A 22,076-nucleotide genomic window follows, 5' to 3' on the forward strand; every position below is an offset into this window, starting at 1 on the left:
GAAATAAAAACAACCACATACATACAACATTTCCAACACTTGACCCTGCAGGTGATTTTGGGCTCAGAAGGGCAGGCTCAGCTTATGAGAGCCCCTGCTGTAGAGGCAGCCACTGTAATGAAGAATTCTTGAGCAGTTCACCAGTCTCCATCCTGTGGCTGCCTCTGCTGAGAAATGTAAATGAACAGTCCAAGTATTCAGTGTCTCTAAGGAATCATTTTCTTCATGATTGGTCATTTAAGTCACACACCTACATAAGCACTGATACTCAGCCTAAGAAAGCAAAGGAATAGAGAACTATTCTTACTAGATCTAGAAAGCACAGGGTTAAATGTCATCTAAAGGAATGGTAAATACTGCAACTGTCAGGGGCTTGGGGATTTTTTTGTTATTTTGTGGGGTGTGGTTTTTTGTTTTGTTTTTAATTATCTGTAACTTCTCAGTTTAAAAATAAAAAGCGTAGACAAAGATTTGGGCCTTTGCTATTTTTCTAGTTTTGAAGCCATGCTAGCATTTTTGAATGGCTCTACACAAGTTTTTTCCAAGCTGGAGGGTTCTCCAGCCCCAAGATCACCACTGATCAGCACATGAGTCCACCAAGAGCAGTGGAGAGGGAGCAGCTGTCCAACTCTGTGAAATCTGGGAGGTTGTATATTGTCATGATGCAAATAATCTCTACGTGTCAGACTGAAAGAACAATTCTAAAGAATTGCTTGATTAGATTAGGAACTTTTAAATTCTTTAGATCTACAGCCACAGCTTTTCCCACTTACTAATCATTATTAATAATGTAGCTGGACATCAGAAAATGCCCCAAAGCACCGCACAGAATCAGGGTGTTGCCTAGAAGGCTGACCTGAAACAGAGACCGGACAGAGCTAGAGAATAAAATAGGTATTTATTGAAAGGCCTCCAGGATCCACCTTGAACACAATCGAAGCCCAACCAAAGCTGCACCCCGAGTCCACTACAAAAACGCTACACCAAAAAACCCGCCCGGGCACGAGGTCTTACATTTTTATCAGATTTGGTCCCCTTGCATATTGGGGTTTAATTGTTCAATTACAGCTTCAGGTTGTGAGGTCTCATCCTTCTTGTTCCTCCCTTCAGTCCACCATTGTTTATGTTTTTCGAGCCTGAGAGTTGTCCTTGGTGTTCAGCAAAAAGGGATTTGTTTTGTCTACCTACCCTGTGAAGAAAGCTTACTGACACTTAATATGAGGCTCAAAGCTACATCCCTAGGTAACATAGAATCTGCAAATACGAAAGCTAAAGCTTAAGGCATCAAGGGGAGGATGCACTGTTGGCATTCTATAGCTCTATGGCTCACATTTGAAGTATACTTATCTGGCAAGTATCCAAAAAAATGCAAAACCGTTTTCCTTATAGATCTTCCACATTATTTTTTCTCAGGAAACCAAACATCAAACAGCAACAAGAGGCAGAAATAGTACTTACGATTCTGCAACACCTTCCAACACCATATCTAAAACTCCAATTTCAAGGGAAATAATCCCCAGAATTCTAGGAGCGTTCCAACAACGTACTTACTGCTCTTCATCACAATATGAATGGGTGAACCTTTGCCACATGTTTTGTAGATAAACACACACACCCCCAAAAAATTTGAAGGGTACAAGAGATTGATTTAGAACATATATTTTCCAAACAAAACCTCTAAATTGTGGATGGAGGGAAAAAAAAAAAAAAAAGAAAAAGCAAAAGCAATTCTCGTGGACACTGGGAAAACACATTAAGGAAAAGTTTCCTTGCAGACGCGACTGCTGCTGGCACCAGCTCCGGCTCCAGCCGGACAGCAGCGCCGACTGCGGCCGGAGCAGCCGGCGCTCCGCTCGCCGCTCCCCGCTCGCCCCGCCCCCTCCCCGGGGCCGCCTCTCCCTCCGCCCGGCCCCGGGACCGCCTCTGCCCTGCCTTCGCCCCGGCCCGCCCGCTTTTCCCTTCCCTCCGCCCGGCCCCGGGTCCGTCTCTCCCGGCCTTGCGCCCCGCCGGCGGCAGCGACGTGGTGCTGTGCGGCGGCGCTGGCGGAGGCGCAGCCATGTGGGTGGCGGCGCTGGCGACGCTGCTGGCGGCGGCGGGAGCGCAGTACGAGCGCTACAGCTTCCGCAGCTTCCCGCGGGACGAACTGATGCCGCTAGAGTCGGCCTATCGCTACGGGCTGGACCAGTACAGCACCGAGAACTGGCCCGAGAGCGTCAGCTATCTGGAGGTCAGCATGCGGCTGTACCGCCTGCTGCGCGACAGCGAGGCGTTCTGCCACCGCAACTGCAGCACGGCCGGGCAGCCGCCCCCCGCGCCCGCCGGCGCCGCGCTGGAGGAGCTGCGCCTCCTGTCCGGGGTGCTGCGGCGGGCGCAGTGCCTGCGGCGCTGCAAGCAGGGGCTGCCCGCCTTCCGACAGGCGCAACCCGGCCGCGACCTGCTCGAGGAGTTTCAGCGCCGCGAGCCCTACAAGTACCTGCAGTTCGCCTACTTCAAGGTGAGGCCCCCCCGCCCCGCTCCTTGGTCCCTCCTCCTTTCTCCTCCCATCTCTCTGCCCTGCCTCCGCTCCCCCACCTCTGTCGCAGGCTCTCCTCCTTAAAGTCACGCCTGGTGCCGCGCCACCCTCCAGTCACGCCAAGCGTGCCTGTCAGTGTCGTGGCCGAGGGGGACAGCGTGGTGTGTCCCTGCACGTGGCGTGTCCCAGGACAGTCTCGACAGACCCCAAATGCCTGGTGCACCCAACGCTACAAAAACCTGCTGTCAGGCCGAACTCTAACCTGGCCCTCGGAGCAGGTTACTCTGGGCCCCAAGCTCCTTCCTCATCACCTCCTCCACACCAGTTGCCATCTGCCTCACCTCTGTTTCTTCCCTGTCCCGTGGTCAGTCCTTGCCCCGCTAGGCTGCCAACCCTACACTTTGTAATCCTCTCCTTGACAAGCCTTTCAGTTGTTTCCTCCCACTCCTGTAACCCACAGTGGGATTAGTATGTGCCTTGTCTTTCCCCCTGCTTACCCACACACCGTCCAGCTCACTCTTCACCCGTTTTTTACAAATCATCCAGCATGTCCCCTAGAATCAGCCCTTCCAGTTCTTCCTAAACACCTGGCCACTGAACGCTGCCTCTGTGTCCAGTAGCTGTCATTCCTGCCTCTCTCATCTTTCCATCTGCCTTACCTTCTAACCTTCTCTGGAACCTTTTTCAGACTCTTCATGTCACAGCTCTGCTATTTCAAACGATCTTTACTTCTTCTCCTTCAGTGTGTCCACCTTCTTCACTTGCTTGTTTCTGGTCCAGCTCTTTCGCAACCCCCAGCCTGTGACTTGCAGGTAGTCTCATGCCTGGAAAACTCCAGCTTCATTACAGCCGTGAGAAGGAACAAAGCAAAAATTGGCTGCTGAAGCGGGGCACTGTAATGCTAACCCTGGAATGGTATTTACCTTTTGCTCTTAACAGATTTCATCCTGTTTTTCCAGCTTCTTGTCATTCTTCTGTCCAGGATCTAATTGATTATTTTCTCCCTTCTCACCTTTGCCTTCTGTTCTCTATATCAGGGTCCATCGGAAGGATGTATCTGCCATCCCCTCAGATACTGCAAGTATTTGAAATAAACAGGGCCTCTCTGTGGGGAGGAAACAAGCTGAGTTCTTTGGTTAGATTGTTTTCTCTTTTAGGAATTCACTTCCAATGTATCCCAGTGTACATCACATAGGGTTGTATGCTTGTGCATTATTTTGAGATTGCCTCTTGAAAACACATCTTCTAAAGAACTGTTGCTGTGTCCTGTTTTTCGGAGTGCTGTTTTCTCAGCTGTTTTTCCAGACAGACACAGGGAAATGTGTTCTCATAAAACCAGAACAGTATCCACATGCACAGGATCACACTGGCGTCTAATGCCTTCTCTAAGACCATACAAAAGAACTTAATACATTAAAGCCCCTGCCTTTTCTTTTGACTGAGGGCAGGAATTCCTCGAGTTCTCAAAGCCATGTATGGATACCAAAATGACATCACCACAAATGTTTCCTCTTCTTATCTTAACTATTAATTCCCCCCTTGTGGCACATACTAAGTTTGCAACGTACGGATAACGCCAAATATAATTTCTTCTTACCACTTCGAATGCAGTCAAGTAACTGCCAGGTTGGAGTGTGAGAGAGAAATTAGAGGAATCCCTCCCCCTCCCTTTAACCTCTTTCTTCAATCACATTTGCATTAAGTTTGAGCAGCGTAGTTTGGTGGCTTTGGCTTTAGTGTCTGTTGTTGATAATCGTGTTTCATACTGGATTTGTAGTCCAGCTCCGAGCCCTTATCTCTCTCTTGGGGAGCTCTGAATGGGCCTTCTAGAGCTACAAACTGCTGCATCCAAAGGACTTTTTCCTGGCTGGTGGTTTCTGCTAAAGGAATCTCCCTTCCCCCACCCCTCCACCCCCCTCCCAACAGCATTTAGAGTAGAGGAAGAAGCGGGAGGGAAATGCTTTATGTAATTTTTTAGAGTGACCATGTGTGTATTCAGGTGGGCTCCACAGAGAAATTTGCCACGTTGTAAGATTCTGGGAGTAGCTGTTCCTGCGCTGCTGCTTGCTCCTCTGGAGGGAGCTTTCTCAAAGCCACTGAGTTCACTTAGGAGTTTCTACAAAACCTTTCTTTATTTTTTTCCTGAGAGGTGAAACTTGAAACCAAGAGTGAATCATGGACCTAAGTAAAAATGAGACTTGTCAGCCTATCAAAGAAGCAGGGTTAGAGCTGCAGCACGAAAGAAGCCAGGCATTTGACGAAAGTGCAGCTGAGATTTCCCTTTGCATTTAGCACGCTCTGGGCTGCCTGGAAACACGCAGTTTTGGGACAGGCAGGAAGGGCAGCTGGCAGAGCTCCAGTGCTGGGACACTCCTAGCGGCACAGCAGCAGTGGGTGGGTTGAAGTCTTGCTTCTGTGCGTTTGTCCCTCAGGTTCCTTCTCGAAATGAGAGGGCAACTTTTATGGGTGCGAGCAGAAGGGTGTGTGTGCATTCGTGCCTGGGATTCTTGCTCCTGGTTTCAAATATGCCCTGCCAGGAGATATTTCACGTGTGAGGTGGAGCTCTGTATCGCTTGTACATCAATACACTGAACAGGCTCATGTGGATCTTGGCCTAGAAAAAGGTTTTAACGCTTCACAAATACCCCACACTTTTGCTTTCTCTCTCACTCTTCCTAAATATGTGCATATATATAATTTATGAAAATATGCGTGTGTGTGTTTATATATAAATTTTTTAAAAGTCATTAATGGCATGCATACATACAGAAGGACATACGTGTTTGGTACAAGCAGTTGTAAATGAGAAGTGTGCACTTCACAAATGATATCTAACAGGGATTAAAGTTAGTTTAAAAATGGGCACAGAAAATTGCTTTAGGACACAATTTTTGTCCAAGTCTCTGCAGTATGCTCTAGCTTTGTAATGCCACCAGGAAAATATATTATTGTAGTAATGTCCTCTGTTCTGCTAGGCAAATAAGTGACATAAATATATCTAAACAGTGATGACTCCTGACCAGCATCTCTAGGTTAGCATCAGTACTTGCTGTGAGATTAATCCCTTCCAGGAGCCCTGGTATAGACTTTTGCCTTGTCAGTTCTATTAACAGGGGAGGGCAAGGGAAAAAAAAAACAAACCCTAATCTTTTTGATTTACAACAATCATCTATGCTTTCTGCAAAAATAATAGACTTCTAAAGTTAAAAAAAAAATCGTTCTTAGTGATGCAGCTAGGAGTAAAACTGAGAAGAATTATGTCAGTTTTACTGTACCATTGTATCTGCTGAGGCTCTCGTAGAAGTAAATTTGTGAATATAGAGAATGTAGGAAAATTCATTGACAAAACTGGGAACTTTTGAACTGTTTTTGTTTGTTTGTTTGTTTGTTTTCTCCAGTTAGTCTTTTTTAGCACCTTCTTTTCCTTATCCCTATTTAGGCTAATAATCTTCCAAAAGCTATTGCAGCAGCTCACACATTTCTTCTGAAGCATCCAGATGATGAAATGATGCAAAGAAATATGGCCTACTATAAGAGCATACCTGATGCTGAGGAGCATATTAAAGACTTGGAGACAAAGCCTTATGAGGTATGTTTTTTGTTCAGGAGAGTCTACTCTTGGAACTGTTCAATTACTCCTTTTATTGGGTGAGATTCAGGGATCTAATTTTCTTATGTGTTCTCAGCTCTTAATCTCCCTCTTTTTGTCATCTCAGTAGTCTTTGTTCTGCCTTCTTGATGCATTCAGTAATTCTCACCTCTCCTGCACTTCATTGTTCCACAAATGAGTCACAGCAATTCAGACGGTGTTGTACCTGAAAGCTGCTACATGCACATCACTGCTGGAGCTAAGCAGGTGTGTAGTTATCCAAATTCATAAGTGCTGTAGTGGCACAGCTGAAAATAGCTCAGACATTTGGCTTTAAGAGTCCATTGAAAACCGCTGTCACAGCCTGTGCTTTAGGTTCTCACCGTTACTTCTCTCCAACAGGCTTTTCTTTTGATTGGAAATGGAATTACATACTCTGCTGTCTAGGAAATACCTGTTAAAATCCATTGGTCTCCTGTATTTGTTGTTCTTGCATCATCTGGAGAGCAGCTCATACAGTCATCCAGAAATGTGGAGACATCACATACCCTGTTTGAGTTTACACAACTCTTCTCACGGGTCAGTTACTGCTGATTCATTCCTGCCAATTTTTCAGAATCTCTTTGTCAGGGCTGTGAGAGCGTACAATGGCGACAATTGGCGGACATCCATCTCGGACATGGAACTGGCTCTTCCTGATTTCTTCAAAGCCTACGATGACTGCATAGCAGCCTGTGAGGGCTCCCGAGAGATCACAGATTTTAAAGACTTCTATCTTTCCATTGCAGGTGAGTGGTTAGGAAGCATGAAAGAAAGATGTCCCCAAAGTGCATTTCAGTTTATTTGTAGGATTGGTTACTCAAGTCCTATTCCTCCGTTTAGGCCAATAGGAGTTTATTAGATTCACTGAAAACTGCTTCAATTCTACTTTACCTTTTCGCTCTCTTTGGTAACATGAACGAGATCTATCAGGAAATCAGAACAGAGATCTTACATTAGCATGGAAGTTCTGTGTCAGAGCAACATAGATGTGTAAATAACAACTGCCCCATCTGGGTAGCAGTGGCCATCCAGCCAGGTCTCTTGACCATCATTTCAGTATCAGTTTGGCCACCTTTGAGGCTCAATGGTTAGCCTGCCTTTGAAATCAGCTTTGTGGTTTGTGTAGGTGTGGTGGTCTGTATCTCCTTTCTCATAAATATGACAAGGTTCTGTTGGTTATTTTTAATATTTCCTACATTTGAGTTTTATTAGTAGGTAACATCTATATTTTGTGTTTGTAGCCAAACATAAATCCATTGCTTTGCAGAGGAAAAGGATCATCAACCTTTTGGATTGTTGCCAAGATGCCACATACACATTTCCTATGCTCTTTGGCAGTGAAAGACAAGTAATTAATTTCTCCAGTGCTCTGACAGCTCAGTCTTGTTGACAGTATTTTTGTGGAGAACACCTGCATGTCTTCTCAATAAACTTAGAAATTCTCTTGCATTTTTTATGTTTTTAGTTTCCCTAAGGAAAAACATACCAACTTTTTGTCCTAAAGCCATTGTATGTCTTGGTGAGGGGGAACTTGTGAAGTATGTTTATAGATGAGCAGCTTCAGTTTCTCATGGTGTGCAGCTGGTATCCACCAGTACGGCTGACATGGAACAGCTATTGCAGGCTATTCCTCAAGCCTTGGCTTGCTCTTGGGCAAAACAGGAAGGTGTCCAGGACACCAAATATGGAGTGAAACACAAATCACAGGCAGTAAAGCAAGAAGCACAGACTTTATTCCCCAGTGGGTCAGAACTCTGACATCAGGAAAATCCCCAAGCCACTGTAAAGAGTAGTGTCTATGCTCAGCTGTGATTGACACTTACTGCCACCCTCCCTCTTCCTCCTTGGAAGGGAAGGACAATTCCCAGCAGTAGCGATGGGAAGGAAAGGTAGGAATTACTGCATGATGTCACCATGGCCATGTTCATGCATTGCAAGTATTTTGCTCTTGAGGTAAGAACATTCAAATTTATTTGCACTGCTTGGACTGAATTGTGCTCATGTTCCAGGGAGAGATGTTCTACCTCCAAGGGTCTGCAGGAAGGAGATGTAGCAGTAAGTGTTGCACAGAAGTATTTGGGTCTTGCACTAGGGATGTATTTATCACTGAGCAGTGACTTATGTTAGGAAGCCAGCTGTCCTCATTGCTTGGGATCACTTCACTGAGGGACTGACATCTCTGGCTTTAACTGCAGGCTGCAACTGAACACTACTCTGTCTGGAGATTCCACTGCTCTTATAAAAGATGGGTCTGGTAATTTCATTTGGCCAGTTATTTTTAGTTAGTTTCAGCAGTTATTTTTAGTTAACCTCATTGTTCTTCATGTTAGGAGTTGTCAGGGATGAAAAGTATTCGTCTTGGTCAGAAATTTGCTGCACAAGCTTAGCTAACTCGCTTTCACCTGCCAAATGTGGCTAACAGGGAACTAAGACTTCAAAATATTTCTTTTCTGTGCTGTTGATGAATGTGATATATCCAGAAAATGCTTGAAACTTTTTGCTGAAAGGTTTTCTTGAAATGTATTTTCTTGAAGATAAAATCACCTATAGTCCTATATTGCATTATATGTAGCAATTTTTAGACTGGATAAGCTTGTGAACTTACATGTTCCTGGCTGAAAGTTTTTCTGTGGTGAGCAGCATATTCTCCTTCTCTCTGAAAACATCCAAACTCTGGGCCCATAATGCAGCCATCTCTGGAGGTTTATTTTGCAATTACCTGCTGTATCTGTCTGTGACACAACTGTACTCAGCAGCGTGGGGACCTTATCTGTGCAATAATGTAATTAAATTACGAAGGCTTACAAAATTTAGAAAAGGAAAGAATGCACTGTTCAGTTTACAGCTAGGAAATAATGCAGTACTGTGTAATTCTCCATAAAACCCTCCACCACATGCTGCCTCTAGGTGTCAGTGAAACCTAAGTGCTTAGTTCTCTGGAATTCCCACTTTGATGCCTTAAAAGTCAGCCGCACAGATTTTTACAGAAGGGCCTAGTACCAACACTTGATTCCTACATCAGATGGAGTTGTAGATTCTCAGTACTTCCAAGCAGGAAGATCTTGATGCACAGGACTCAGGAGAGCATTATAGGGCCAAATTTTAATGGGTGACTAATGGGAGGGATTGTAACAATTCACTCTGAGCCATCCATATCCTTCCTCTGTTGCTGTTTCCTTCCTTTCAGATCATTATATTGAAGTCCTTGCATGCAAAGTGCAGTGTGAGAGCAATCTGACACCCATTATAGGAGGCTTTGTCGTTGAAAAATTTGTGGCCACCATGTACCATTACTTGCAGTTTGCGTATTATAAATGTAAGTAGTGATTTACTGTGCTTAAGTAACACTGATGTTGGATGATGTGGGACAGATTCCATTCATAATATTCTCCCTCTAATTTTATGCTTCAAAATGTAAGTAGAATGCTTCAGAATGCCTCCAGAATCTGCATTTTAAACTGTTCCGGGACAGAAAACCTAAGTTTCCTGGTGTCTTTTGCTCCCTGTTATCACTGTAGTTAACAGACATGGGACAGGATTTCTTCCACAGACAAACCTACAGAGTATTTCATACTATTTGCTTTTTTCCTAGTGGATTCTTATCCTCCTGTTAGAATGGGGCTAAATGGGTTTTGAAGAAAGAGGGGACCACTGAACAGAAATGGTAGTGTTCAGTGCTCAGTGATGGCATATTTGATGGGTAAATTAATCAGTGGAAGTTGTGGTTTCTTGAGGAGCTGCTTGCACTGTAAAGAGCACACGTAGCCCTTACAGCTGTTCCCGCAGGCTCCAATATCAAAGGGAAGACACATCAGCCATGTAGCATCAAGCCATTAATGACTCTTGCTTGAGTTGTTTGGCTACACACTTTACACCTTGACTCTTCCCTCTTTATCAATCCTAATTGTAGAGAGAAGTAGGTAGAGGTTTAATAGATTTTTGTTTGTTTGTTTGTTTGTTTTAAATAAATGCCCCAGCGTGTATCACCAAGCTTTGTGGTGATACTGAGGTACCTGGGAGGAACATTTGGTTAGGATTTTCATGGAAAACCTACAGAGGTTGATAACGAGTTGATTTTTGAATCATGGCCTTATGTGTTTCTGAACACAAAAATAGCATGTAATTTCTGGGGAGCAATTTTTTTTTCTCTATGCAGCTGGTGAGGAGGTAGAGTACGGGCTGTATTTCCATTTGAGTTTTCCAGAGCTTAGATGATAGTAAGAATTTGTTCATTTACCTTACCTGGATTTTTTTGGTGTGTGTTTTTTAATTAGTGAATGACATGAAGAATGCAGCTTCTTGTGCTGCTAGTTACCTTCTGTTTGATGAGAAAGATGAAGTAATGAAACAGAACATGGTCTATTACCAGTACCACAAAGACAAATGGGGACTTAAAGAGGAGGATTTTCAGCCCAGATCGGTAGGTGAATTACCTAAAATGCCTTCTAGACACATTCAAATATTTCTCTGAAACTCAGTGGGAAAATGTGGAATATCTGCTGGTTCTGGAGTTTAACACGTCCTGTTTTATTAAAATCATATAAAAAGTTGTACACAGAGGTGTAGTGTGTCGTGTAAACAGTGAATGTCATCTAACTCTTCCCTTTCTGTTGAAATATACTACGATAGCATATAATATATGATGAGAAGTAACTAGTACTTCTCTGACACTTAGGCATATTTATATCTTCATGTACCTCTATAAATAAAGCAGCTGGCCTCTGAAATCTCTGATGATGAAATCTCTGAGTGACATTCAGGCTTTTGTGAATCATTATTTGCCAACACATAGTTGCCCACTCGCTTGTTATTTCAGGTTCTGTGGGCATTGGAATGTGTCTGAATATGGGAACTCCAGCTAAACTGACTTTCCACTTACTCCATTTAGAACACAGTTGGGTGGATGAGGATGGAAAAAGGCTCAGGACTGTGTTGCATCTAATTATCTAAATTAAAATGCTTGCCACAAAGAAGGCACCAGTCCATCCAGCAACAATTGTCATCTGGCTTTGGAAAACTATTTTAAAAATGGGTTTCCATGCTGTTCTTAAATTTCCATGTCCAAGGAAATTTTACAGCCTGGACTGTGACATCAAATTGGATTTTCCAATGTTTCTTGTTACCATGATTTAAGTCATGCAGCTAAATTGTGACACTCAGTGACTGCTTAGGCATCAGTCATATGGGCTGTACAACCAGTTAGTCATTAGCAATACATGTTCCACAAATTAAATTTAGGGCCTTCTAGTCATGCCTCTTAGAGGACACAGTTTATTGGCACAGCTGGAATCCCGGCCTGCCCTGCAGGGCCAACTGAGACAAAAGCCAGCAAAAATGCATTTGGTTCTTTCAGGCAGCAGCAGCAGCAGCAAGTCTGAGCTCACAGGGGAAGGGGACTACTCCTTTGTCACTGCTTTTGGGAACAGAATGGTGCTTTATAACCATATTGAAGACAATGTTTGGTGGTAGGGTGAGAGTGAGGGGTAGCAACAGTATGAAACTGCAAACCGCAGACAATTTGGCATATGTGTGCAGAGAGGGCAGAACAAGGGCCCTACACATGCACTCTGAATGTTTCATTGATAACTTCTGGAGCTGGGGACTACAGATAATTTGATTTTAAAATATAAAATATTAAATGCACACAGCTGTATTTTCTTGTACTTTGATCTACGTAGCTATAAACAGAAGTTGCTCGCTGTCCTAATCACTTGCCTCGAAAACCATAATGCCTCTGGTTTATTTTCAAAAGGTGGTAGTAGAGTAACAGCAACCTTTGGCTCTGGCACTAACCTTTAGGTGCTCTTGTGAAAGAGTGAGTCTCCTGTTTTCTTCCCCAAAAGGAGTTAAATAATCCAAGCAGATGACAGTTGGTACTCTCACATAGGAGAGTATGTGAGTGAGCTGCCCTGTGCTGTCAGGGCACACAGCCGGGGAGTGAGCAGGGACAGGTGAGTGACATTGCAGAGTGTCGCTAGCCCAGGCTCAGGCCGGGCTGGTGAGTCATTATCATGCAAAACAGCTCAGTGTGTCTCTTTCCCAGAGCTGCCTGCTGCCATACGCCAGCACAGGGAGACAGGCTTTCTCCCGTCCAAAGCCCACTGGAATGCAGGCACAGGCTTCTACTCAGCCCTGGCAGTCTCATTCCTTACTCTCAGACTCGCCAATGCTTTGAAACATGAGAAAGAGGAGAGTGCTTTGTTCTTGCAATGAGGGAGCCAGTGCTTAGGAAGATCCACGGAAGAGTTTGGAATAGGCTGTTTCCTGTTTTGCTGTTTCCTTTCTCAAACACTGTGAACCCTACCTGGGATCTACCTTTGCTAGCTCTGGGTCTGTCTTCACTGGGATGGTTTCAGGAGGCATGTGATGATGCTCCCCTGTCTTGCTACCCTAAAGTAACAGAAATGTTGGGGTTTTTGATAGGAGGCAGTTCGATACCACAACATTACCACACTCCAGCTGGAAATGTATGAATTCGCAAAGGAACATCTGATGGATGATGATGAGGTGAGTTTTATAGAAATAAAATCACTGTCAAAAAAGCAGCAATCACATTTAAAGTGAAGATGATACGTAGCTGTAATTCCAGGATTTCACTAATATGGAAAAATCTTCTTGTAAACACGACCAATTTATAATAAATTTTTGTTTGGTAAGTGGAATATAAGAACAGACCCAAAGAACATCATGTACCACTTAAAAAATATGGACAGAATTAACAGAAAGGTAAATATATAATGCACTGAGCCTACAGAAAAAAAAGAAAGCCCAGTTTTTGAGTTGTAACACCAGGGGGCAGAGAAATGGTGTATATATTTAAACCAAATGTTTTTCTGGGTTTGATGTTTTGAGGGGGGCCAAGGCAGGGGTGGATTTTTTTTTTTTCTGAAATGTTGTTTAAATTACCATTTTGTCCAGAAGTAACCACCTAAATTGTAATTTTTGTCCAAAGGAAGTCTTGTTATCTGTTATTTTTTTTTCTGCTCAGTGGCATTTTGGTCACCTAGTCATGCTTTTTAAATGGTTGGAATTCATGGTCAAATAACATATAATGACTACTATTGACACTGAAAAATATGTAAAAGGGCTTTTTTATTTTGGTGCAAGAAAAGTAGTTTAGTTGTTGAAAGGGCATTTCCTTCCACAACTGAAATTTAAGTATAATTCATGGGAGGTTTTGGATTGCCTTTTGCTTTGTTTTTGGGTTCTTTCATTTAGAGGTTTAAACAAATCTTCAAATGATGAAATGTCAATGCTAGCACTGACAAAGAAAGAGCTCTGCTCAGTTATGACATGAGCCAAAGGTATCTTGGGTAATGAGCACTGCTGAGGTTTTTTCTAGTTAGAAAAGATGAAGATGGTTTATGTTAAAAAATGAAGACACCTTTGCAATTTTTGTTATCCAACACATAGGGAGAGAGAATATTTTACAGCAGAGAAGTAATGTCTGTGCTGCCTTCAGTATTCTTGTGGTCTGAAAGCAACTCTATGTGAAATTCCACTGCAAGATTACCAGACTTCAGGAAGACTTTCCATTGTGATAAAACCCCCTGAAAGACAGTTTAATAAGCTTGCTTTAAGGTTAAGCTTAGATGAGGACTAGTCTTTATGGATTTTCATCAAAGTGTGAAATACCTGAGCACTTTTCATAATCCCTTGTTGGTTCGTGCTTAGTCCATGATGTTTTCTTACGTTAGGAAAGATGGAAAAAAAGTACAAATTAAGTTGATGCCTATCTGCTGCTTCAAAACACAGCGATGAGTAATTAAGGAGGGGGTGAAGAAGTCCATCTTGAGGGTTTTCCCCATGTGTTGTTAGAAGAAGGGGTTACAGAACAATCTTCAGCCCCCAGCACTGTGCATGGAGTAAACAACTATTCGTTTGCTGGCATTCATTCCTGTAGCCCTTTCACCAGGGCGATTACAAATGACCTTGCAATCTGCAGGAGGGTGGTGCAGTGTAAACCTCAGTTAAATTTTTGGGCTGACAAGGAAGTCAAATTACACTGGATTATATGTTTGGATTAACCAACCAAAATTGCTGTGCCTGCTTAGGCCACAGATATTCCTACCTCACACTCTCTTTGAATTAGGAAAGTTACCATTCTTCTTCTCAGAGGAAAAGCTGTAGGACTTCTGTGCCCTCCCTTGCTAGGGCCCAAAAACCTGTGAGGGATGGAGGCTGCCCATACCTCTGGCTTGGCTCTGGCTTTTGGTAGTGAACTCATAAATCCCTGGCTACCAGAACTTGTCTTTGACTGCAGAAGACTTCCAGGGAGTGCAGACAGAGCAGGAATAGCACAAAGGTAAAACCACTACCGTGCAGTTTCTGCTCTATGGGCAGGACCTGGTAGTATAAGTGGAATTTTTTATTTTGTTTAATATTTCTTCTAGCACGGATAGAAAAGTTTGTTCCATAGGAATGTTGAAAACTGATGAAAACCCCAGATAAGGCATTACAGTAAAAACTTTATTAAAAATTGTTGAGGATGGAGGCAAGCTCTCTTCTAAGTGCTCTCTGTTTATTTAAACCATGTGCTTCTTGGGCCTTAGGCCATACCTTCTGTGAGTTTCTCTGGTCCGTGTTTGCTGTTTGTGAAGTTGCTTGTGGGCCAGTAAGGTAGCCCACAAGATAATCTGCAGGGAAAAAAAAAAATCTTTTTTCTTTGATGGAAGCACAAGGATTGATGTGGCAAGAGGATTCTGTCCTATGTGAGTGTCATTATTTTCAAGTGGAGAATCTCATTTTATCCGGACTTCTCAGCGCTCCCATATCCCAGATCATCCATGTGTCTTTCTAAATCTCATTAGCAAAGCGAGTTAAGGCATTTGGCTTCTTCAGGAATACATAGCAGTAGCTGCAGAGGCTGGAACTGGCAGTAATGATTTTTGCATATGTTACTACAAGAAATACTGCCCTGCTTGTGTTACCCTGTTAATGTTTTTCCACAAGGAAATGAAAAATTCTTAATTCAAACATTTAACACAGTAGAGGTGACAGAATATTAGTGCCAGCTAGCTACAAATTACTTTTAAGAAAAAGTAATTATTCTTAAATATCCTTGCAGTTTTCCACAGGGAAGTTAAAACAACATTACAATGTTGTCATCTTAGTTGGCCATGGATAGACAAGCTTCTTGATTTCTGTTCAGATGTGTAATGCATCGAGGCTATCATGGATACAGCTCCTGGTACAGCACAGATTCAAGTGGCAAACTGAAATGCTGTTAAGAGTCAGACACTCAGCTGGTGTAGATGTAACTCCTGCACCACACTAATTGTATGGGACATGGTTTTGGCCCATAAAATCAGTGTTCTTATGGAATTTTTTCTTTTTTGGGGGAAAGCTTCTTAGTCGTTCTAAATTACATAAGAACCACAAATACTTGGTGGGGATGAGCCTACAATGTGATTTTTGTTTGTACTTAATCAGTAGGTGAAAAGCTGTTGGCAGCTTTGACCCACTTTTTTTGACATCTTTCTTTTTATTTGTATATAGTGTGTGTTCCATTTGTGTAGTGGCTGAAATTAAAACGCTCTGTGTTTCATCACATCCATGTAATGCAAAGAAGAGTAAGTACTGAACTAATGTGACTGGTGGAAAGAGGACATATGGAATAGCATCAAAACACAAGGACTCCTGTGGAGTACTGATAACAAGTAGTAATCTGAATTCAGCCTATTTTTCTGTTTGGGAATTGCTAACAACGTACTTTGAGCTTTATTAACTCACTCCTTGCATATGTTCAAATGATTTACACAAGTATGCTTATAACAGCAAGTTCTAAGTGCAGACCTGTAAACCCTGCCCTGCCTGTGACCTCAGAGCAGCACAGCTCCACAGCACTGCTGCCCTGAGAAGAGCCAGTGGGCAGCTGTTTCAGAGAGAGTTGCCAGCTAATGGGCAGTGTTATGGTCCCTGTCCAACATATACTTTTTTAAAGAAAAAAGAGGATGAGGTTTTGTTTTTCCCCATTATCATTTTTTTAGTGGAGATTCTTCCCATACAGCTGGGTCTTTCTGCTTTCTCCTCTTGCTTCTGCACCACTGGATGTGTGTCTTGGTGTTCCCCCTCTCATTTATGCCACTTTGCATGGGAAACTGCCAGCATGGTTGGGCTTAAATGGCAGGATGGCCCCAGGCTGCAGGTATTGGCATTAGGTAGAGCTTCTACTGCCCAGATTCTCTTAAGCTTCTGCATGCAGCATAAAGCAGGCAAGAGAGCATAATCAGAGCTCAGAAACAAGGCCTCTGGAAGGCTTCTGCTTGCATTGCAATTGCAGCGATGTTGAAGTCCCTCTGCAGTTGGGTTGACTCATGTTTTACGGGCGTTATAAGTATGTTAAAAGGAAAGCACATTTACTGACTTACTGTAAAATACTACTGTAATAACTGGAGTGTACTGTAATCTCCCATAATAGATGGGAAAAGACCAGTTAAAAGTTCAGAATATATCGTTAAAATGAAATGGAAAAATATTTGAGAAAGTAGTTAATATTCGTGTAAAAAACAACTAAGTTCTCTTAATATTGAAACAAAAAAAAGAAGCCCTAAAAGCATGTGGCAGTTGGTCACAGTGTGGACTAAGTATCTGAAAAAGAAATAAGTTAAGGGCCAAATAATTTTTCTGCACGAAGAATTGAGGGATTTTCTTATTTTTTCCCCAGCTAGAATGTGAGGAATGTCCAGCCTGGACTGTACAGCTCATGGAAGTTCTGGCGGGGCTTTGAGGTGGTTACAGTGAACTCTCAGGTTTTAACTGAAAGATCAAGAAACTTTCTCTGGGTCGAAGGCTGAATAAACCTTTCAGGCTGAGCCACTCGTTGACACATGCCTTACTGTTATCCTGAAATAATGTTTCCCCCCTTCAAAACATTGCTGGCCAGTGGGCTGTGTGGTGTGTGTGTGCAGGCTCTGTCAGGTCCATGGAGCATATGTCTTCCAGAGTCATCTGTATCAAACCTTTGTCTTCATTCTTGCAAGGTGATTGTTTGTTCTTGAACAAAATCTGCTGGTTTCATAGCCTAATCCTTGTGACTACTCCCATTAATTACTAGGGCAGTTACAGGACAATAATTAATTATAGGGCAGCTACATCCTCACCTAGAGGCCACCCTTCTCACTACCACAACCTGATGACCTACACCCAGTACATGAGGGAATCAAATCTGTTGCTCTCACTGTTGAAAAAGTTTTCAATCATTGAGGTCTTCAAACTTTAGCAAAATTTTCAGTTTTTGCTCTGAAGGACAACTGAGGGACATTTTGTGAGATATTTATTTTCCTTCTAGGTCACAGATTATAAGGAAACAAAGATCCAGCCAATTCTTCATGCTCTGTGTGTTGTCTCTTAAGGCTCTTTGTTGGATGAGTTAGAATAAAAGCTGTTTCGTATTCATTCACTGGTCATTACACATAAAAGCATGTCCAGAATAATAATTTTCTGTGGATCTTAATTCATTCTAGAACACTATATTTTATTATCTTCTCTGTTGCTTCCTCAAAGAATGGCCTATCCCCCTGCAGTATGTACAGAATCCCTATAGGAGAGGCCATCAGCAGATCTGCGTTGGGAATTTAATGTAATATCCCATCTCCAAATGGATTATTACAAAAAAGCTAATTGTTTCCCATAACTTTTCCAATCCACACTGAGAAAAGACAGGGTTGAGGCAAGGACCCATGAATGATAAATGCTTGCATTTACAGAAGGCAATCACTGCAAGCAATGGCTAAGTGTCTGGGTCTGTCAGTGGGCAGTGCAGGTGCTGCTTGCCGCTGTTTTTAAATGATGCTGCTGAAAGAAAAGTTGGTGCTGCGCCATCAGCCTCAAGTGTGCCATCACTGAGCCAGGTAGTCGTAGCTCTTTCTCTTTGCAGTTTTATTTTAGTAGTTGGCTAGGAGTCTCCAAAGTACAGATGTTTCTCTAAAAAAGTTGTTTCTTGTGAGTGTGAATGCAACATTTAATGTTGCATAAGGAAGGGCCTGGCCCAATGTATATCATGGTCTTGGACACTCAGTACTCTGAGTTACTAAGGGAGGAGTTTTGCATTCTTCTCCTTGTAGGTCTTTTTTTTTTTTTTTTTTTTCCAGTGCTCTAGCTTCTCTTATGATGGTGCCACAATCTCACTGGGTTAGCTTATTCAGAATGGACCAAGAACTCTGTTTTAGTTTTTTTTTAATATTATTATAATCCACCTACTCACATACCCTCTGTAAAACCTTCTTGAATTAATTACTGTGGCACAAAACTTGTTCTTTCTGTCTGTGCCTCTGTTCAGTTGCTAATCTACACCAAGAGTGCTCACTTTGCATATCTAACAGATAATTAGAGGTTCCAGTTGGACAGATCAGCTTCTTTGATTCCTCCTACCACTCACACAAGTCTGGGAACATTCCCCTTTTTCTGCTCAGTATCACACCTCCCATATTTCAGGCTATACCTGTTCCATCTTCTCCCATATATCCTTAGTCTGACAGTCATGCTTGGGCTGGGAGAGGATGGAGGAGGTTGGTAGCACAGGGAGAGAGGTTGTGGGGTGCCACTAAGCTGTTCAACCTGTACCTGGCAAACCTGGAGGACACAACTGTGGGCCAGGCGCAGAGGAAATGGTTCCCTGCAGCTGACCAAGCAGCCCGTGTGTGTGTGTGTGTGTGTGTGTGTGTGTGTGTGTGTGTGTGTGTGTGTATTTTCTGCCTGTTGGCTGCCCAACTATCACTCATGTCCTGGTCTGGCAGCAAACTCTTCTCTTCCCAAGCTTAGCCAGACTTCATGTCCTGATCTCCTACGTGGCAGCCAGACGTCTGCATCGCCCTTTGGGTCATGAGTTGCTCACCACGATTCACATCAGCACCAGGCTGGAGCAGTGTATTTGTGTTGTATTTATGTTGCCTGCCTCGGAGCTGGTGGCTGTTGTGCCCTCGAGTAGCTGGCAGCGGATACAATTACGGGTTTGCAGCCGACTTTGCATGGAAAATTGGATGTTCTTTCCGTCAAGGTAGGGAGGAGCCAAAGAGCACAGCAGGTGCCAGGAGGGTCTCGGTCTCACCGAGGGAGTAAATCGTATCAAAGACTCATTTCAGACTCCAGGTCTGCAGGCATAGATCAGCACGAAGTTACCAGATATCAGCAGACAGAAGGCTTTTTTTTTTCCCTGGAATGAACACCTGTGGAATATGTAGTGAGCTCAGCCATGCTAAATGTCTAGTGCAGTGTGAAGCGAGTGCTAATGGGACAAGGGCAGTGATTGAACTGGTCACGGCTGCCACTGAGGCAGTTATCACCTTTTCCTTGGGCGGCCAGCCACTCTCCTGACAACTTGCAACTGTTTTATATTTTGATAGTGAAGGCACAGGCAAAAGTCTTTTATCTGGGGTTTTGTTTGTCTTTAATCCGGATGTTTTGCCATTTCCAAAATAACCAACATCCAGGCAATTACTCACTTGTATTGCATCATATTTTATGTACACCGTTTCCGCCACTGTTTTTATATTTTTGCCATATTTCAACCTCTCTTATTCCTTAGTACATCTAATTAGACCGCAACAACTTCTGCAATGCTTTCCTTTAGACCTCAGTTTCAGACACTAGAGATTTCATATTTCAGTTTGGGGTGTTTTCCTAATATTGTTGCATTTAAATATCCTTTTTAATTTCTTACATGTTTCTGGATTTGAAAGCATACCAGAAATAAAAACCTTAAATTTTGTCTGTATGTTGTGTGTCTTCTGAAAAATTCTATCTTAGTGATGAGTGTGACAATAATACGAATTTGGATACTTAAATCTTTTGTACAAATTCAAAGCACAACAAATTGCCATCCTTCAGGACTTGCTAAAATCACTTCATAGTTGCAAAATCTCAGTGGTCTTTTGAGATGGAACTGTGAAGCTGGGAACAAGGACAGCAGTTATTTCAGCCAGCTTTCCTCCTGCTTTTATTTTTGTTTGCTTAGTTTCATTATTTCACTCCTGACTAGTTATACTTCCTAAATGTGTGATGTTAATACTTTTTAATCACAACATCCATAATACCATTATTGTATTCAAAATAGACAAAATTTCTCTAATTGTTTTCATTGATAGAGTTTCGATGCCCTTTTTCTCACCAGAATAGAAAACAGTAAAATTTTGAGTCATAGAATGTAAATGTCTAGAAGATGCTGGCTTTCTAAGGAATGCCTATTTAGACAAAAATGTGCTATAAGTGTAATTGCGATTGTAAACATCAATTGAACAGACTCAATTAGAAGCCTAATACAGTTCACAGAGACTTGGAATGGGTGGTGAAGAAAAAAGGGAAAATGATCATCCAAACAAGGGTGACTTGCTTTCAACAACTGGTATAAGTTCTCATTAATTTAAATATGAGAAGGAAGATATTTTACTAAGGTATAGGAGGACATAGAACTACGTTAGGAATAGTTTAAATAAAGTTGGATGGTTACATTGTGTTGGTGCCCTGTGTCAGCAGAGTGTAAATTTTCTGGTCTGAATCTACATCCAATATATTTGTTTCCAGTATGGAAAACATTCTAGTATCTCTGGCTCTTCACATTTTTGCTGCATTGAAGCATGGCTTGTGAGGATCTGTGGTTGAAAATGGAGAAGGTGTGTGTTGAAGGGTGTGACAGGGGACATAAACTGTTACAGCAGACATACAAAGGCAAAGTTATGGTTCTACAAAATGCCTTGGCTATGGATTTTGAAACTTTCTAAAATTTTTTAATGTTTTAAGATATTCTAACAATTTCCTAATTTAACAGGTGCTTTAAACAATTATTCCTCTCTGAGGATTTCATTGTCTAATTAAGTAACCTATAAAAGTATGAGAGGATTTACTGTGAAGTGTATAACATTTTCTCCTTTAAAGGTCTGTGTCACTTCAAGTTATGTGCTATGCCTGTGTGGGCCATTTACCTACATTTTATAGGTTTGTTATACTAGTGTCTGTATAAAGGGTGTTAAAAATATCTGGACACCTATTATTACAGTTTATTTTTTGGTTAAAATAGCAGAAATTTCCCACCAATTTTGGGGGTTAATTTCTTTCTGTTGAATTTAATCATTTCTAGGGTGAAGTTGTGGAATTCCTTGATGATCTGTTAGAAGTGGAGGAAACGAAGGAATCCTGATGAGTGAAACCACCACAAAGTATTTTACAGAAGTGAAGACTCACCATTGCTCCTTACTATTGTTTTTGATCACCTGTAGTTCCAGTTAGATATACCTCAAAGGTGCTTCTTTAAGCTGCACCTTTTGTCCCAAGATCCACTCCTGAAAGGTCATTTCCGTGCTGCACTGACTCTTCTGTGAGCATGGCTTTTCACTGTGCAGAACTGGTGCACATGAATTTCCCCCTTGAGCTTTCTTTCCTTTACACAAACACAACAAAACAGACTATTTCTGTTTTCTGGGATTACACTAAGGTTCCTCATTTCGGTGCTGTTCTACTAAGTTGTAGCAGTACAGCTAAATTCTCAAGAACTTTTGTCGGGTTATGAATTATGGAAGACATTGCAGTTCCTCTTTCTGAGCTATGAATTGTATTATTTATATATGTCTTTTTACGTGACGGTGAATAAAGTGATAATGAATCCCAGTGCACCTGAAAGATATTAAGGTACATTTAAACAGCTGAAATAAGGTGATTAACAAAGCACAACTAATGATCTTGTAAACATTGCTTTAAGAATTCTGAAAGCAGTGTCGATCTTTCTTGAATGCTAAATTAAATTCCACTATGTGAAACTGAATAAAAATATTTTTTTCTTCCAACCAGTTCTTACTCTTTCTGTTGAAACAGCCTGTGATCCCTGTTGAGGAGGGACCAGTCTTGTATGAAATACTGATGATTGATGTATTTAGTATTCTCTTCTGTAAAAAAAATAGTTTGTGTGGGTTTTTTAGTCTGGTGGGACTATCTGCATAGTTT

At 42.2% G+C, this 22,076-nt stretch overlaps 1 protein-coding gene across 1 annotated transcript; it reads left to right on the top strand.

The window, feature by feature from the left end:
* Positions 1–1,977: 1,977 nt before the first annotated feature.
* CRTAP (cartilage associated protein) lies at positions 1,978–21,919 on the top strand. The gene is made up of 7 exons (XM_066191539.1): positions 1,978–2,494; positions 5,952–6,101; positions 6,718–6,889; positions 9,331–9,459; positions 10,418–10,563; positions 12,567–12,650; positions 21,217–21,919. Exons 1-7 carry the CDS (start codon positions 2,057–2,059, stop codon positions 21,274–21,276), a joined length of 1,179 nt encoding a protein of 392 aa, XP_066047636.1. The 5' UTR covers positions 1,978–2,056; the 3' UTR covers positions 21,277–21,919.
* Positions 21,920–22,076: the final 157 nt, after the last annotated feature.

This window comes from Chamaea fasciata, unplaced genomic scaffold (assembly GCF_029207755.1).
Source record: "Chamaea fasciata isolate MVZ Bird 193981 ecotype frontalis unplaced genomic scaffold, bChaFas1.0.hap1 SCAF_1, whole genome shotgun sequence".
Taxonomy (NCBI): domain Eukaryota; kingdom Metazoa; phylum Chordata; class Aves; order Passeriformes; family Sylviidae; genus Chamaea; species Chamaea fasciata.

What these genes read in the sequence shown, in the direction of transcription:
- CRTAP (XM_066191539.1), top strand. Translation starts at nt 2,057, where the DNA reads ATGTGGGTGGCGGCGCTGGCGACGCTGCTGGCGGCGGCGGGAGCGCAG. An exon ending in TGGAGACAAAGCCTTATGAG is followed by an intron (nt 6,102 to 6,717) that starts GTATGTTTTTTG and finishes CCAATTTTTCAG; the next exon opens with AATCTCTTTGTCAGGGCTGT. An exon ending in AGGATTTTCAGCCCAGATCG is followed by an intron (nt 10,564 to 12,566) that starts GTAGGTGAATTA and finishes GGTTTTTGATAG; the next exon opens with GAGGCAGTTCGATACCACAA.